This window comes from Rhagoletis zephyria, unplaced genomic scaffold (assembly GCF_001687245.7).
Source record: "Rhagoletis zephyria isolate East Lansing unplaced genomic scaffold, Rhagoletis_zephyria_1.1 Rzeph_scaffold_00235, whole genome shotgun sequence".
NCBI classification, from domain to species: domain Eukaryota; kingdom Metazoa; phylum Arthropoda; class Insecta; order Diptera; family Tephritidae; genus Rhagoletis; species Rhagoletis zephyria.
The window spans coordinates 139,447-154,783 of record NW_016157319.1 but is presented as its reverse complement, the minus strand read 5'-3'; the positions used below and the strand labels follow the sequence as shown (position 1 = coordinate 154,783).

General features: G+C 36.2%; 1 protein-coding gene across 22 annotated transcripts in view; it reads right to left on the bottom strand.

The window, feature by feature from the left end:
* The window catches only part of Patronin (calmodulin-regulated spectrin-associated protein patronin), a 40,981-nt gene that overhangs the window by 14,017 nt on the left and 11,627 nt on the right, over window positions 1-15,337 (bottom strand). For 9 of the 22 annotated variants that reach the window (XM_017609553.1, XM_017609561.1, XM_017609562.1 and 6 more), the window contains 13 exons: window positions 12,223-12,285; window positions 11,547-11,702; window positions 11,339-11,468; window positions 11,006-11,265; window positions 10,800-10,939; window positions 10,607-10,717; window positions 10,337-10,483; window positions 7,175-8,347; window positions 6,553-7,107; window positions 6,104-6,340; window positions 5,834-6,026; window positions 4,061-4,138; window positions 363-434 (listed from right to left, as the gene is read on the bottom strand). In XM_017609553.1, the coding sequence (XP_017465042.1) occupies window positions 363-434; window positions 4,061-4,138; window positions 5,834-6,026; window positions 6,104-6,340; window positions 6,553-7,107; window positions 7,175-8,347; window positions 10,337-10,483; window positions 10,607-10,717; window positions 10,800-10,939; window positions 11,006-11,265; window positions 11,339-11,468; window positions 11,547-11,702; window positions 12,223-12,285 (3,315 nt within the window). The remainder of the gene's footprint in view (window positions 1-362; window positions 435-4,060; window positions 4,139-5,833; window positions 6,027-6,103; window positions 6,341-6,552; window positions 7,108-7,174; window positions 8,348-10,336; window positions 10,484-10,606; window positions 10,718-10,799; window positions 10,940-11,005; window positions 11,266-11,338; window positions 11,469-11,546; window positions 11,703-12,222; window positions 12,286-15,337) is intronic. The other 13 variants (XM_017609556.1, XM_017609569.1, XM_017609572.1 and 10 more) reach the window with 6 other exon arrangements.

The window sequence follows — 15,337 nt, the reverse complement described above, 5'->3', positions numbered from 1 at the left end:
AAACTGTTGGTGTACTAAAATATTTTCAATTGATAGATAATTTGTTATACCTAAACCATTTCGTTAAATAAATAAAAGGCGATTGCCGTATAAGAGTTATATAAATTATTAATGCATGTATATACACTTTGCCGCCAGAAAGCTGCTTGTCGCAGCTGTTTTTTCAACATCCTCACCGGGTATAGGTATGTGTACACGCACCGTGTATGCTTATGCATGCGTGTATGTGTATTAAATGGTCTAATACTTTACATTTTTTATATATGCACATGTGCTTAATATGTACATATGTATGTATAAGTCTGTATAAAGCACTAGAAAATCCAAAATATAAACTTTAATTAATACTACCCAACACCAACCTCTTGATGCCTTATATGATCCCCTGCGCCCAATCGGAGTTGAACTTGTGCTTGGGTATTCATCAGGTGATTCTGTTTCGAAATATATAAGTAACACATATGCAGATGTGGATTAAAAAATACATACACAGATGAAGTAAAATTGCAAGTGATATGAAATACTTAAATATTTATGTAACATTATCATGCAGACGAAAAAAAAACAATTTAAATGTATATTGGGGCAGTGCGCCTAAAAGTAGATTAAGTTTAAATGAGTGAAATAGATTTACGGCCTATCACGTATTTCGTAATCAAGTTAATTTGATCGTGTGGGCATTTATGTGCAGGCCTATACAGATCTATTGTGCCCTCTACTCTTCACAATACTTCCACTAAACCTAAACTCCTAAAAAAAGCAGCAGCGCGTTCGGAGATAAAGAGTGAAAGTATTTAAACTGTGGCCAAATAGACCCTAGACTTATCTAACGTCTTCAGCGGTCGGCATCACACTCGATGAGAATGTGTAGTGGTATCTCACTTGCCGAGTCGCACAACCGACTATATTCCCAGCTTAGACAGAGGACATCTGTCTAGTCTGCAGTGTCAGTGTAAGGATACCTGTTGTATTCTTAGTTTCTCTTTTGGGAGTTTAGTTCAGATTTTGGAATCTCTTATTGCTGTACCCTCCATGTAAATTCTTTGCCTGGCACAGTCCTACTGAGCCCGGCTACTTTAGATTCCTTATTGCGTTGCTCTCCTTCCTAAGCTTAAGAGTAATCGGACCTACTCCTAAGGAGGGCTAGGCCCCTCTTGCGATACACTCCGTCGCCTCATTATCCTCTACTTCGTTTTCATCAATGACAATTGGATGTTATTTTGCCTACCAAGGGAGTAAAATTTCTCAATGCACTCAAGCACTAATAATGATCTGATTTCATATGAAAGGAGAGTATTAAGCGCTGACTGACTATCACTTAGAATTATTATCCTGTCGTTTCGATACCCTCTAAGGATCATTAGCTCAGCATACAGCTAAATGGTGTAAGCCTCCGCCTGAAAAATGCTCGGATACTACCCCATAGGAAGAGATCCTAGTACTGGGCTCGAAGATTCCTGCCCCTATTTCATCTTGAGTTTTCGAGGCGTCTGGGTGCAGGTGCAGGGCGAGCTTGAAGGAAGATAGACACCTGGCTGCTTTGCTGCTTAACTCTAAATTAAATCTGCTCTCAAAGATGATGATTCTGTCTATTCCTTCGGAAATAGCGCTAAAGGGAGTTGTTGTTGTAGCGGCACTACTAAGCCCACCTATTTCGGTTTGTTCATCAATCGTAGTCATCAAACTCAACTAACGGTAGACCCAGGAAACGTGCTGTTTCGACGGGGTCGGTACAAATGGAGAAGGGGGTGTTAGTTGAGTGGCATTGAGCTGGCATGTGAAGAGGTGGTTGGTGTCGTGCGGCGAGTCTCCACATGCCGGATATTGGGGCCGAGTCTGGACAGGTAGATATTGAGACGGCTGCAATATTCAGACCGTAACTGTGTTAGAGTAACGCGGGTCCCTCTTGGCAGTTGAAGCTCTGTGTCTGCTACAGGAGATGATTGGGCTGCAATCACGGCATTCATAGGCTAGGAGTCCTGGGCGGAGGCTCCTCCTCGAGCAAGGGTCTGTTCGGGTGCTCGCGTCTGTGACATCCCACCAGAAACTGCTTGCTAAGCATTTTGTTATGCTGTCTTACGTTAAACATTTGGGCCTCGCTGTGTAGGTGATGCTCAGGCAATATCAGAAGGCATCTTTTCGCTGTCCGGAGTGCGGCGTTCTGACAAGTCTATAGTTTCGTCCGGTGACCAAACAGACGCAGTATAGTTCAGAACCGGGAGCGACGGCCCTATCTTCTACATGTTTTTAGAGGATATAACTTTTCCTTTGCCAAATCCCTCTCTAGCAAAGCCTCAGCAAAGTTCTTTTGGCAACCTGCTCTATGGATATACATACATATGTATGAAAGACGTTCAAGTTCGAGAACCAATTCCAGCGCCGTCGTCGGACATGTGCCCAATTTAAGGCCACAAATATAGCATACTTCTTGCCGGCAAAAACGCAGGAAGACCGGAGCGTCTTTGGGTTCGATTCGAATCCGCGGTATTCCAGCTAAAGCAGTTATCACGGTTTCTTCGGATCAGATGCACATTCAATTAACTCTGGACGAAGCGCGTCCTCTTAACAAAACCCGTCAGGAATTTGAGTAATACGAACTGGGACACGTACTGCAGGAAACTACGTCTATCTCACTCTGTTATACTAGGTATGGTGGACGCCGCCGTGTAATTTTTGAGCGTATAGAAGAAGCGTACATTCATAAAGCCTTTGCGACAGGGGCCTTCATCGACATCAAAGAAGCACTTGCTAGCACAAATAATGAGACATGGGTCTGATCACGGGTCAAGTAAATCTAAAGTTGACTCTTTCTTTGATTACCAAGGTGTTGTACACTCCAGGTTCTGGCACCTAGGCCAGCTGAACTACATTACCTATGCGTTATGCGCCTTTGGGTGAGCAAATGGCCAGATTTGTATAAACTTCATGGATTTTCTCGCCAAACTCTCAATAAATGCCATCGCACATCAACCATATTCACCTGATATTGATCCAGACGACTTCGTTTGCGTTTCAAAAGTGAAATTACCACTTCGAGATACCAAAGACATAAAAGAGAATACGCGGCGCGGACAGAAGAAAAAATAAAAGTTTTGTGTTTGTTACAATAAATTTTGTTGAATAATAAATATTTTGTATTTGAATTGTGACAGAATTTAGATCTCAAACGCCTAGCGCTGCTTTGCGCTATTAAAAATATATATATATATTAAAGTACACAAAACTACCATAAAACCTACTTTTAGGCGCACCATACTTTTTTTTAATATATAATCAAATCTGTGGCATTTTGATATAACAGCTTAAGGAATTAAAAAATGCGCTTGCCTCAAAAATGTTATATATTCATGAAGCTCCTATTAGTTAAAACATAATATGGGACCTAAATGAAATATTGCTTTAAATAGAAAGTAACCTAAATGGAAATAAGTTGTTTTATCAAAATGACAATAAACGTGATAGTATTATAAATTCCATTAAAGTCTATAATTTCATCATGTTTATTGGCAGATTGTAAAGTTAGTTTAATACTTATAATAAAAAAAAATAATCATTAACCACATAAAAAATGCAAACACAAACTTGGTTAAAATCATTATGCTATTAAATGTAAAAAATAACAACTTCAAACGCAAATAAAATCAAACCTCTCAAGCATTGAAACAAAAATTTAAAAATACGCGCGCGTTTCGGACGAACAATACAAATCGTAATAAAATTTAAATTTGCTTTATAAAATAAAATAAATACTGTAAAATAAAACAAAGCTGCTTGTGAGTGCATTAGGTTGAGTTTCTTTAAGTTCATGTAGTTTATACATATGTACATATGTATATATTAAAATTACTTTTTAATGCATGATTTTTGTAATGTATGTATGCCAATGCTGGTGAGAAGCCACGTCTCCTGCATGGACGCATATTGTGCAATGCATACAAAATTTGCGAGTGGCTATAGAAAATTCAATCGATTAGCTTTTTTTTTCTTAATTATAATTAAATTTCTTAGCGATAAACAGATAGTTTCTTTTACTTATTTTTTGGTTTAGTTGATTATTTACCTTTCACAGTTAGAGAATCGTGCGAGCCTCTATATAAATCACGTCTCAGGGTGTTGGAATTGCTCAACGTACCATAGGCTACACAGAGTATGCAGCGCGAACAATGGAAGCCAATGGGCGAAAAATTAATACACAACGAAATATATATGTAAATAAATAAATAAATGTTAAGTTAACAAAATCAGAAATAAACGGCAAATAAAAGCACATTTTGATGTCGTTGCTTGCATGCCTCGCATTCTGCTGATGGGATTTCGAAATGAGCGAAAAAAAGAAAAACACTTTGGTAGCACGACACTAAGATATTTTGAAGTATCACAAAAAAAAATAATAAATAATTGCACAAATATGTATAAAAAATAAACAATAAAAAAAATATCAATAAAACTTACGCTTTAATTACAAAAAAAAAATATACATATATGGTTTATACATAACATGTTATATTTAAACTTAGGAGCTGCGAAAAAGTTGATAACTCCTTCAAACACTTAAAAATGCATTCTAGATTGTGTGAGTGCAATTTTTGCCAAGTTTCTGAAGATGCTGAAGAAAGCGTGCTTGAAATGTATACATATTTATGTATGTTTAGTGCATTTCCCAGGAAATTTGGTTAAATAAAAAGTTTTTCAATGTACCTTATTTACCAAAAGAAATTGTCCAAGAAATTAGTTTGATACACAGATTCTATTTTTGAAGCAAAATTTTTTAATTCGAATATTTTAACATCACCCTTTGTTTGTGCACATTAAGTTCGACGTATTAACTAACAAGTTCGAAAAATTCGAAAATTATACTTTGTTACGCACTAAGTATTTATATTTGTGATTTCTAAAAATTCGAAGATTAAAATTAGGACTATTTTGTATAATATGTCGGGGCTAAATGGTCAAATCTTTATTTTCCAAAACTTCGAAGACTAAAATTCAAACCCACTGAACAATTTGAAAACGTCGCACTATTTACACTCTGAATTTTTTAAGTTCGAAAAATTCGAAAAATTACACTCGCAACATTTTAGTTTTTAGAATTTTTTCGTACATACTCGAATACCTGTCATTAAATTCATTTCCAGATGGCATTTTTTTAAATGGCTTGAATTTTTTGCCATTTCAATGTCTAGTGGAAATTCGGCATAAGAAACATTATTTTTAAGTTATTTACATGCAAAAAAATCAAAGGTTGATATTCGTTATTGTTTTGCATATTATAATATCACTATGTCCCCTAATTGCAGGAAATTTGACTTAATTTTTGAGGTCCAATTAAATTTTTTGTAATACTATATACAACGATTTTTTTTGGAGTTCGAAGAATTCGAAGAAAAAATCTAATTCTGTTCATCACATTTACCATTCGAACATTGGTACTCGGGCTATTTACCACCATTACTATACTACACATTCGTTGACTCACTTATTTCATTCACACAGTTGAAAAATTCAGAATATTTAAAAGTTGGAAAATTTTTAAAATTAAACTCAGGCTCGCATTGTGCTCTAAATTGTGCAAATATATACATACACATATATATATTTTAAATGTAATTTGAGTGTGTATGTGCACGCAAAAAGCAGATTGTAAAAAGAGTACAACATTCAAGAATTACAAACAGCCAGAAGAATGTAAGGCATGTAAGATACAAAAGTTTTGAAATTGTATCGAGCAAAACAGAATACATTTACAAAACGCAACAAGCAAAATTTACAAAAGAAATGCAAGATGCAGCTCGCCAACACAACTTAGCGTAGGCTTGCTATCCATTCAACGCACCTGTCAGATTGGTACTAGAACCTTTTTTACTACGACTAGAAATACTCGATGCCTCGCTCAAATCCACGGAACCATCATCGACGTGTATGGTCTTGGGACGTGGACGCGTAATGCGCGTCTGTCGCAAACGCGGCGTTGTTGTATTGTGTGTTGTCTGCTTCATTGTTAGGTCAGTGCGATCGAGTACTTTGCCCTAAATTGATGGAAACACGAATTGGGAATGTATGTTAAAGAATATGTGTAGAAAAACTTCGTAGTAATGTATTGTACCTCTCGCTCGGCCTCCTCGATGGCCTTTTTCAGGCGATGTTGTTCTAAAATTGCTGCTCGTCGCGCCATTTGTTCTTCCTTTTTGCGCGCCTTCTCTTCTTCCTTTTCTCGCTCCAGTTCGCGTTTACGTGCCGCCTCGATTTCTTTGCGCGCCTTTGCTTCTTCTTGCTGCTGGCGGCGCTGCAATGATTGCAGCATAATTTTTTCCTTGCGGCGCTCCATTTCATCGATAGATTCCTGAAAAGAAAATATGAAGTATAAAAATCTCTAATGTTTCTTGAACCTGTGAAATTTGGTTGTTGCCCCAGAAATGATGTCAACAAATCATTTCAACTCCTTTTTCTAGCAATTTGCTTAAGTTAGCAGAAATTTGTTCTTATTCTTAAGCACAAACTTCCCACTCTTATTCATCAACTTTTATTTTTTCTCCCAACTGAACGTCAACTTACGCGATCCAAGTTGGTCACATCGGTGCCAATTACTAACGCCTGCGCCTGGCTGCTGCTGCCGCCCGCGATATTCGCATTCTGTTGGCTGCGTGTGGGTGAGGATGACAACGCCGCCGCTGCCGCTGTCGCTGCCGCACTAAATTGGTGCACTGGCGAGCGTGGCTGCGCTGACGCTTTTTGGCTATTGAGTTCTTCATGGCGTATCTGTATTGGCGCATCCGTGTATTTGTTGTATGTAGCCGTGTTAATTTCGCTCATGTTGTTGCCATTCTTAAACGCATTCAAATTACTACCAGCGTATTGCCGTCCGCTGCTGCCACTGCCGCCACCGCCGCCATGCATCGAACCGCCATTGTAGGTCGGATTGTTGTCTTCGCTAATGCTGTGCGAACGATTGAGTGGCTCCATTCTGGTGACCACCTGATGGTCGGTGCTATCCATGCTTTTCTCCTTCTTTGGCGAACGTTTCGCACGCAAGGGCGGCTTGGGACGCTTGGGTTGGTTGTCATCGAAGGATATGTAAAAGCCTTTTTCGGTTTTCGCATCACGAGGATCCTAAACGAGAGCACAATAGGGTTTAGCAGTTAATAATACTGGCACAGGCATAGGAATTTATATTTACCATTTTCGTTACCTGAAAACTATTGGCATTTACAGCGGGTCTGGACGGCGAAGGGATGCGGTACGTGAGATTACCGCTCGTTATGTGTAGCTTTTGCGCAAGTACCTCGTTGCCACCATCGTAGCTGCCATCACTACCGTGTTGTTGGTAATGCTGTTGTTGCTGTTGGTGTGCATAATCAGATATTCGCGTATTCTGCATGGATTCGATAATGTTACGCTCTAGCTCCTCAACATCGTCCTCATCGCCGATAAAACATATACTCTGCGGTGCCATCATATCGTCGGATAACTGCTGTCCACCCGACGAATTGGAGGAAGACGCCGCTGTCGTTGCCACTTGTTTCGTTGCCATTGGCATATTACTTACAGAATGTTGACGCTGCAAGCCGCCGATACCGCCGCCACCATCGCTGTTGTGTTGCATATGCTGTGGTGAGGAGCGGAAGAGATGTTGGAACTCACCACCACCGTCATTTTGATGCAATACAAAACCCTCGCGTCCACCATTATTCTGCATTTGATTGGATTTTTTCCAGGTGTAATTGCCCTCCATCGGTAAGCAGGAACGCTGCTTCTGCTGCTGCCAAGCATTCACATCCACCAATGGCGCCTGCGGTTGCTGGTACTGCTGTTGTTGCTGTTGCTGCTGCTGTTGTTCGTATACTGATTGATTCCAGGTGCGTCGTTGCGGCTGCGAAGGTTGTGGTGACATTTCATGTGGATACATGGGATTCGGTTGTGGTGAACTGGGATCACGTCCGTAATCATCATACATACTAGCGCGATTCATATATTGTGGAGGTGTTTGATTATGGTGCGGCGCATATTGTGGCGGGCCGGGTGGACCACCGTAGACGTGGTTATTGTAAGGAACCATATTATCGGCGTACACTTTTTGTGGTTGCATGTAGTGTTGTTGTTGCTGCATCATTGGTGGCATTTGTTGCTGCTGTTGCTGAGGCACATATTGACCATGTTCGTTGATGTATTGCATTGGCATTGATGGCATTTGTTGTTGGTAGGGATCACGACTGGGCGGACGTGAATTGTAGAGATTGGCATGCGGATTGAATGAGGAATGTGCAAGGTGCGGTGTTGAGCCGAAATTGTGCTGCTGCATTGGCATTTGATTGAAATTGTCGCTGAGATGCTGCTGAGAGCCGTAGGGTTGCTGGTGGGATGGGATTGAGAATAATGTGTTAGTGATATAAAATATAAGAGATGTAAAAGATATCTTTTTGCAAGTGCGCACATTAACGTTTTAAGGTTGTTAGGGTTTTTTGCGGTTTTTTTTATAAAAATTGTGAACTTGTTCTAGATTTTTTTTTAATAAATAGAGGCACATTAATAAAGCTTTATATTTTTATACAAAGAAGCGGTAAGAAAAAAAAGTTCCGTACAATATTACTCATGCAGATTTTAGTGTCGAGTTTCCACAAAAAAATTAAATGGCAAACGTTTTGAAGGTAATAAATGGTACGCATTTTTTTGCAGGTTTTGTCATTTCAACGCCTATCAGATATACGACATAATAAAAATTCAAATACATATTTTACATTGGAAAAAACATTTTCTTGACCGTTTTGAAAGTTTTTTTTTAATTGTTTAGTAGGTAGAGTGTAACGCAGTGGTTGCAAATATCATTCTCGAAAACTTAAAACTTTTTAAATTTTTGTCTACACAACAATTAACTGTTTTCAAGTGCGCAAAATTCGAAACTAAACTTTCAACTCCTTTCACCTTTCATGTCCGCAAAAATCTAACACAAATTATTTTTTCGCGTTCGAAAAAATTTAAGACCGAATTTTTATGTAATATGCTATGTATGGACGAATACTGTTTTCTCCATTCGAGTTAAATTTTTCCAATTTTTATTTATAATTAAAATTCTACTTGTTTCCTTCTTTCGAAAAATTTAAACAAGGATTGTATATTGATTTCAATGTAATATTTTAAGCGTTTTAGAAATACTCATTTCTTTAAAAAGCAGATGAATTTTTTCAAATGACATGAACATGTTCAAAAAAAATTTTATATAAACTTTACCTTTTTCTACTAACTTTTAAGACAGAACTTTTAATTTCTGTGAGTTCGAAAAAAAAATGAAAATTGATATTCGAACAATTTTTTAAATTATGCTACTTATCAATTCGAATTCAAAAAGGTGGTGTTGGGGCGACAGCTGCATTTTTCACCGTGGAAAGCATAATGCCAAAATGATGTGTTTGTTGTAATTCATACTATCATTGTGCGTATTATGCGTCAGAGTAATTTTTTACTTATATACGGTAAACACCACCTTATTAAATTTGTCTTGCTGGATGTACTAAAATTCGAAAATAAAATGTTTTCTTCTTCAGTTCAAAAGATCGAAGATTGAAATTCGAAGTTTTCCTATAATATACTGCGTGCACAAACCATTCGAATAACCTTTCTTTGCTTTCAACATACTATCTATACAGAACCGAATTATTTTCGTAAGTTTGAAAGTATTTGTTCTAGACATGTATATCGTCGGCTGAGTGGAAGATCGCCCTACTTCGGCTGCCGGTTCGAAAACGCCCTATCTCTGCGAATTGTTGAAGAACGTCGTTTCTCAGAATTTGGTTGAAGAACGCCCTATCTCAGAATTTGTTTCAATAAAGTCCTATTTAAACTGTCACTACGTACTTATTGTGCTTAAATGACCGGCTACTTGTAATCGAATGCATCTTTAAATCGCTACTAGCGATAAAACCTGCAACCTGTTGTTGACGAATAACCAACGCGTTCAGATACAAGTAACCGGTTATTTAAGCACAAGAGGCATGAAATGACTTATGCCACTTTCAAAATAAACGGCTAGTGTTGACAGCTGAGATAAGGCGGTTTTGAACCATTTGCTGATATAGGGCAATCTTACACTCTGCAGTCGAAATTTGACTGTATTTTCATTCCACTTTTCATCCCACTCATGGCTCCTAACTGTAACCGATTATGTGACCAGTGTTATATCAATAACTACCTCCCTACGGAACTCGTTGTCGTAGAATTTGATATTAATTGAAATTGAGCCAGATAATTACCCGAACGATTAGAATCGTTATTAATCATTTTCAATTTTTGCATACTTTTATGCCTATTCCTCTCATTTATTTTTAATTTTCTTCTAGATTGCTACCTGATTCAACATGTTCGCCATATGCTGTGCGTGCATCAGTTGTTGCGCTTGCAATTGTTGTGCTTGTATTTGGTTTTGTTGGACTGTTAGCTTTTGTATATCCTGTTGAATATCCTGCAAATTCATATTCATAATAGCCAGACTTTGCTGCATTAGAAAGTACAACAACAAATAAACAATACATATGTTAATACATTTAGGTGGTGTTAGTTAGTAGCAACGTTAACTTAAAACACGAAACTTAAAAAAAAAACAAAACACGAGCACTACCTGATACTTATCCAAGTCGAGCGGATCAAGATCTGGTGTACGATTTGAATCGTTACTTAATGTTTCCCATTTCAGCACATCCGACGAGGCATCCAAATCCTCGCGTGCGAGCTTTATTAAAATTTGTAAGTGTAAGTACGAGTTATGGTTAAGAAAGGTTAGTGTGGGATAGAAAAGTGAGTGCAATCATTACCTTCTCCTGGTGACGTAGCAACGCCATTTCGACACGTCGCTTGTCCTGTTCGATGCGCAAACGTTTCTCTTCGAGTTTCATGCGTATATTGGACAATTTAGAGGCATTCTCAAGCGTACGTAAATCATCATCATAGGGATCTGAAAGAGCAGATGGCGTATATTGCAATGAGTTTATAACTAAACTACATTTTGTGCTGTACGCACCCATTTTACTATTATTCCAAGCCTCTACTTTGCTCGCACCCGTACTTTGCGTTGAACGCCTGGTTAGCGTGTGGTCATAATCATTCGTGCTGCTGTCTTTGTGCTCAGCATATTGCTGCTGTTGCTGCTGCTGCTGCTGCTCTTCCAGATTGTCTTTTTCAATGTTATGCTGCCTGCGTGTCGATGGCATTGGACTGCTCACCGTGCTTACAATGCTATTCAGTTGAGTATTGGAGGCATTTATGTTGACATTATCAGTGCTAAGGTGTAATTGGGATTGAGTTTAATAAAAAATATGGTTTATAGCATTTAAAATAAACTTCAGTTTGCTACCTTGTATGCCGCTTCATTAAAAATTTCTCGGTCTCACGATCCTGCTTCTCTGAACCAGAATCGGTGTCATAGCCAAGTTGCAGCGTGCCGCGTGCATCTGCAATGGACGAGCGCACAGCTACCGCAGGTTCTGGAGCGAGGTTGTTTGTGATAATTTTAATAAGATAGTCTAACTTATTTTGAAACGAATGTTTTTTCCAGCACTTACCAACACTAACATTTGAGAGCTTGCGCTCCCGATCCCGCTCGCGTTCACGTTCACGCTCAAAACGGCCCACAGCGTTCAATTGATCTTGAGAGCCGCCGAAATTCTCAATAGTCAGTTGAGAATCTTCGCTGGAAGAATTTCTTCGCGAGCGGCGACCTGAAAAGTGAAGTGGGAAAGTGAGTGTGCAAACGTTTTTAAAACTTGGCTTGACACTTTTAAGTGTATTTACAGACATGTTAAAATCATGATTAAAAAAAAAAAACGAATCATTAGTGTGCGACTACAAAGTACGAGAAGCCATGCAATGCAAAAAAAGCGAGAGTGCCGTTGCGGTTTGCAGTAAAAAACTTTAATTAAAAAAATAATTACAAAAATGCATGCAAAAAAATTTAGTTTAGAGTGCAAGTAACAATTAATATAGCAAGTGTAGGAAAATTGTGTTTTTTCTAAAGTAACTGACGTACACATATAATAAAACTGAAAAGGCGGCAAATATTTACATATATTTTTATGAACACTTAATACTACGTTCATAAAGCTCAAATTTTGCACTTTTGCATTCTGTAGATATAGAGATGTTCTTACTTTTTACCGCTTTTTTAGCTTTACTATATGAAAAATTTATGCATATAGAGCAATGTAAATTTTTATTTGTTGTACTATTCGTGCAAATTACCTGCAAAGCTAGGACGCCGATTTTGCTCCCAATTGCTAGGTCTGCCTGCTGGTACGTATTCACCTAATTCATTGGAATGAGTTGGATTTTTAATAGAATACATATGTAAAGGTATGTATGTACATGTGGACAAGGAGTCTAAGTATGTATTGTATGTATGGCACGAGTTGGGTATGGCATGAATTTTGAATATATTTTTTAATTTTTATTTTCTGTGACTCAAATTCGAAATTTTAGAACTTCTATTTTTTTTTTTGTAACGTAAAAAAGCGAAATATTTAACAAATACTAATTAAAATTGCACAAATAAAAATGTTTTTAAAAGCTTAAAAAATATATATATTAAAAATGTTTGCTATAAAATGTAGCAAAAATTATTTTCAGATTAAAGGTTTGAAAACATTAACTCGCACATACGATTTTTTTCAAATTCTAGAAAAGCACCTACATAAGCGAGACTTTCAATATGCTTTTGATTAAAAAACCGACAAAAAAATTCACTGAAACGAAATTTTACTTAAAACCCTGAAAACTTACTTGCTATGAAATTAATTTGAATGAACTAATACAGATTTGTGGCTGTGTTTTTAATTTAATTTTTCCTTTCCACTGCCGGTTTTACAAAAGCAATTTAAGTGAAAAATTTCTGACAGTTTCCATATAAAATAAAATAATAACTTTTCACTTAAATTTGTTTCGTGAAACTGGCTATTGATTTAACTTTCTTTTAATGCTTAGATTTTTAAAAAGAATATTTTTTTTTCATTTAAATTTTAGGGACTTATTTTACTTTTTTCTTATTTGAATTAAATTTGTTTCCTTTTTTAGTTTAATTTTCTTTTGATTTTTAGATTTTATTGTTTAAAAAGATTTTTTTCTTCAATTTAATTTAATTTTTAGAAACCTTATTTTATTTATATTTTCTTTTCATTTGCTTTTCTTTTTTTTAGTTTCTATATCGTAGAATATATTTATTTTAAATTAAATACAGAAAAATTCCAATAGAATATGTTAAATATTTATTTATTAATAGTGAAAAAATTTCTTTTTATAAAACTATAGAAATCAAAGAACAATGAATTTAACTGACATCAAAGCACGAAGGTAAAAAAGAATAAGCTACAATAATCCTACATTTTCATGCTGTTTAAATTTTTGGATTGTATTGTTTTAAAAAGAAATATATATTTTTTTATTTCACTTAATTTTTAGGTACTTATATTATTTGTTGACTTTTTTTAATTAATTTGGATTTAATTTGTAGATTTTGGTTTAAACATAAAAATATTTTTTTTGGTTTTATTTAATTTTTAACCGACTTCCAAAAAAGGAAGAGGTTATCGGTTCGTCGGAAATTTTTTTTTATGCGGTAACATAAATTTTGGACCACGCCAACCGATTTCGATAATTGTTTTTGCACCGGAAAGGTAGTGTCTCAGACGTGGTCCCATCTAATAATCTGGTTTAGATCCGATCATTGGATCATAAAATATATGAGAATTGAAGTTTGAAGTTGCTAAAATTTACTTGTTAAGTACTATTTTCTAAATGTCGTTCTAGTAGTTTTGTTCCCAAGAGCGCTTTTTTCTTTTTCTTTGAACTTAACTTAATTTTATTTATTAGGTTTATTGTTTTAAAAAGAAAAAGTTATATATATATTTTAATTTTATTTAATGTTTAAAAAATTTATTGCTAAAGGGCGATCAGCATAAGACTGTGGTGAGTTTAAAGACAGTTGCCAGGATTGCCCTGTAATTTTTTTTTACAAATGTCCGTCATCCCTCGAAAAGTTTGTATAATAAAAGGAATTAAAAGGTAATAATGAGGGTATTCATTTAAACCGGAAAAATTTCTCAAAATTTTAAAAGTATCAACGCTTTGAGTGAACTGCGCACAGTTTTAATGAAAAATAAAACAAAAAGAATTTAAATGAATATATTTTTATATTGCTTTTGAACAATTTTTGGTTGCAAAATTTATTTTGTAATAATAATAATAATAATAATAGATTGGCGCTTACACATATGTTAGTGTTTGGCCGAGCTTCTCCTCCGATTTGTGGCGTGCGCCTTGATGTTGTCACACAAAGCGGAGGGACCTACAGTTTTACGCCGACTCCGAACGGCGATTGTATTTTTATGAGAAGCTGTTTTTCATGGCAGAAATACACTCGGAGGTTTGCCATTGCCTGCCGAGGGACGACCGCTGTTAAGAAAAAACCTTTTTTCTATATTTTTGCGATGTTGCTTTGACCAGGGTTTGAACTCAGGTGCTGCGGAGTGGAAGCGCGCACTGCTTACCACGACACTTTGTATATACTTTAAATATTTTGAGAGCAATTTTTGAATTTTCGATTTACAAAATCTCAATTTCATGCATATAAAAAAGTTTGTCTTCATGCGTGATATGGAAGAAAATACGCAACACTATCGGCACAAAAAAAAAAAATCTAAAAAATCAACGGCAATTTTTAGCGGCTTGAAATCTGCTTTTTATTATACTGAAATTTAATGGGCTACAACTGCTTTAAAATTTTTCTAAGAAATCGAATTGAATAGTTTAAAATTTTGACGAAAATTTCTTGAGTTCATATGAAATTAAAAAAAATATTATGGTTTTTGCTGCTGAATTAGTTAAAAATATTTTCTATAAAAAATAAGACAAATTTGGTATATCTAAATGGATAATCTAAATATATAAATTCTTCAAACCAGCAGGGTATACTTATTTTTGACACTCAATGTACATTTAATTTTGAAAAATATATTCTCTAGGTTTACGCCGCATCCAAACGGTAGATGTTTTTTTTATCAGGAGCCGTTTCATGACATTACACTCGGCGGTTGCCATTGGCTGCCATTTAAACTTTATCGGACCAGGGACTGAGCCTGTGTGCTATTGGGTGTTAGTGCCCATATCTAACCACTCGGTCACGACGGGAAAAATCTTTCAAAATAACGGCAGGAATATTATATCCCATCTCCGTCATTAAAATGTCTGTTATATGTTATCTAGTGGAAATGCGGCATTAGTATCCAAATAAGAAAAATTGTATGTAGTCGAAAATACACATTTGGCATTTTCTTCGATAAATCCATCAGATTACGGCTTTTGT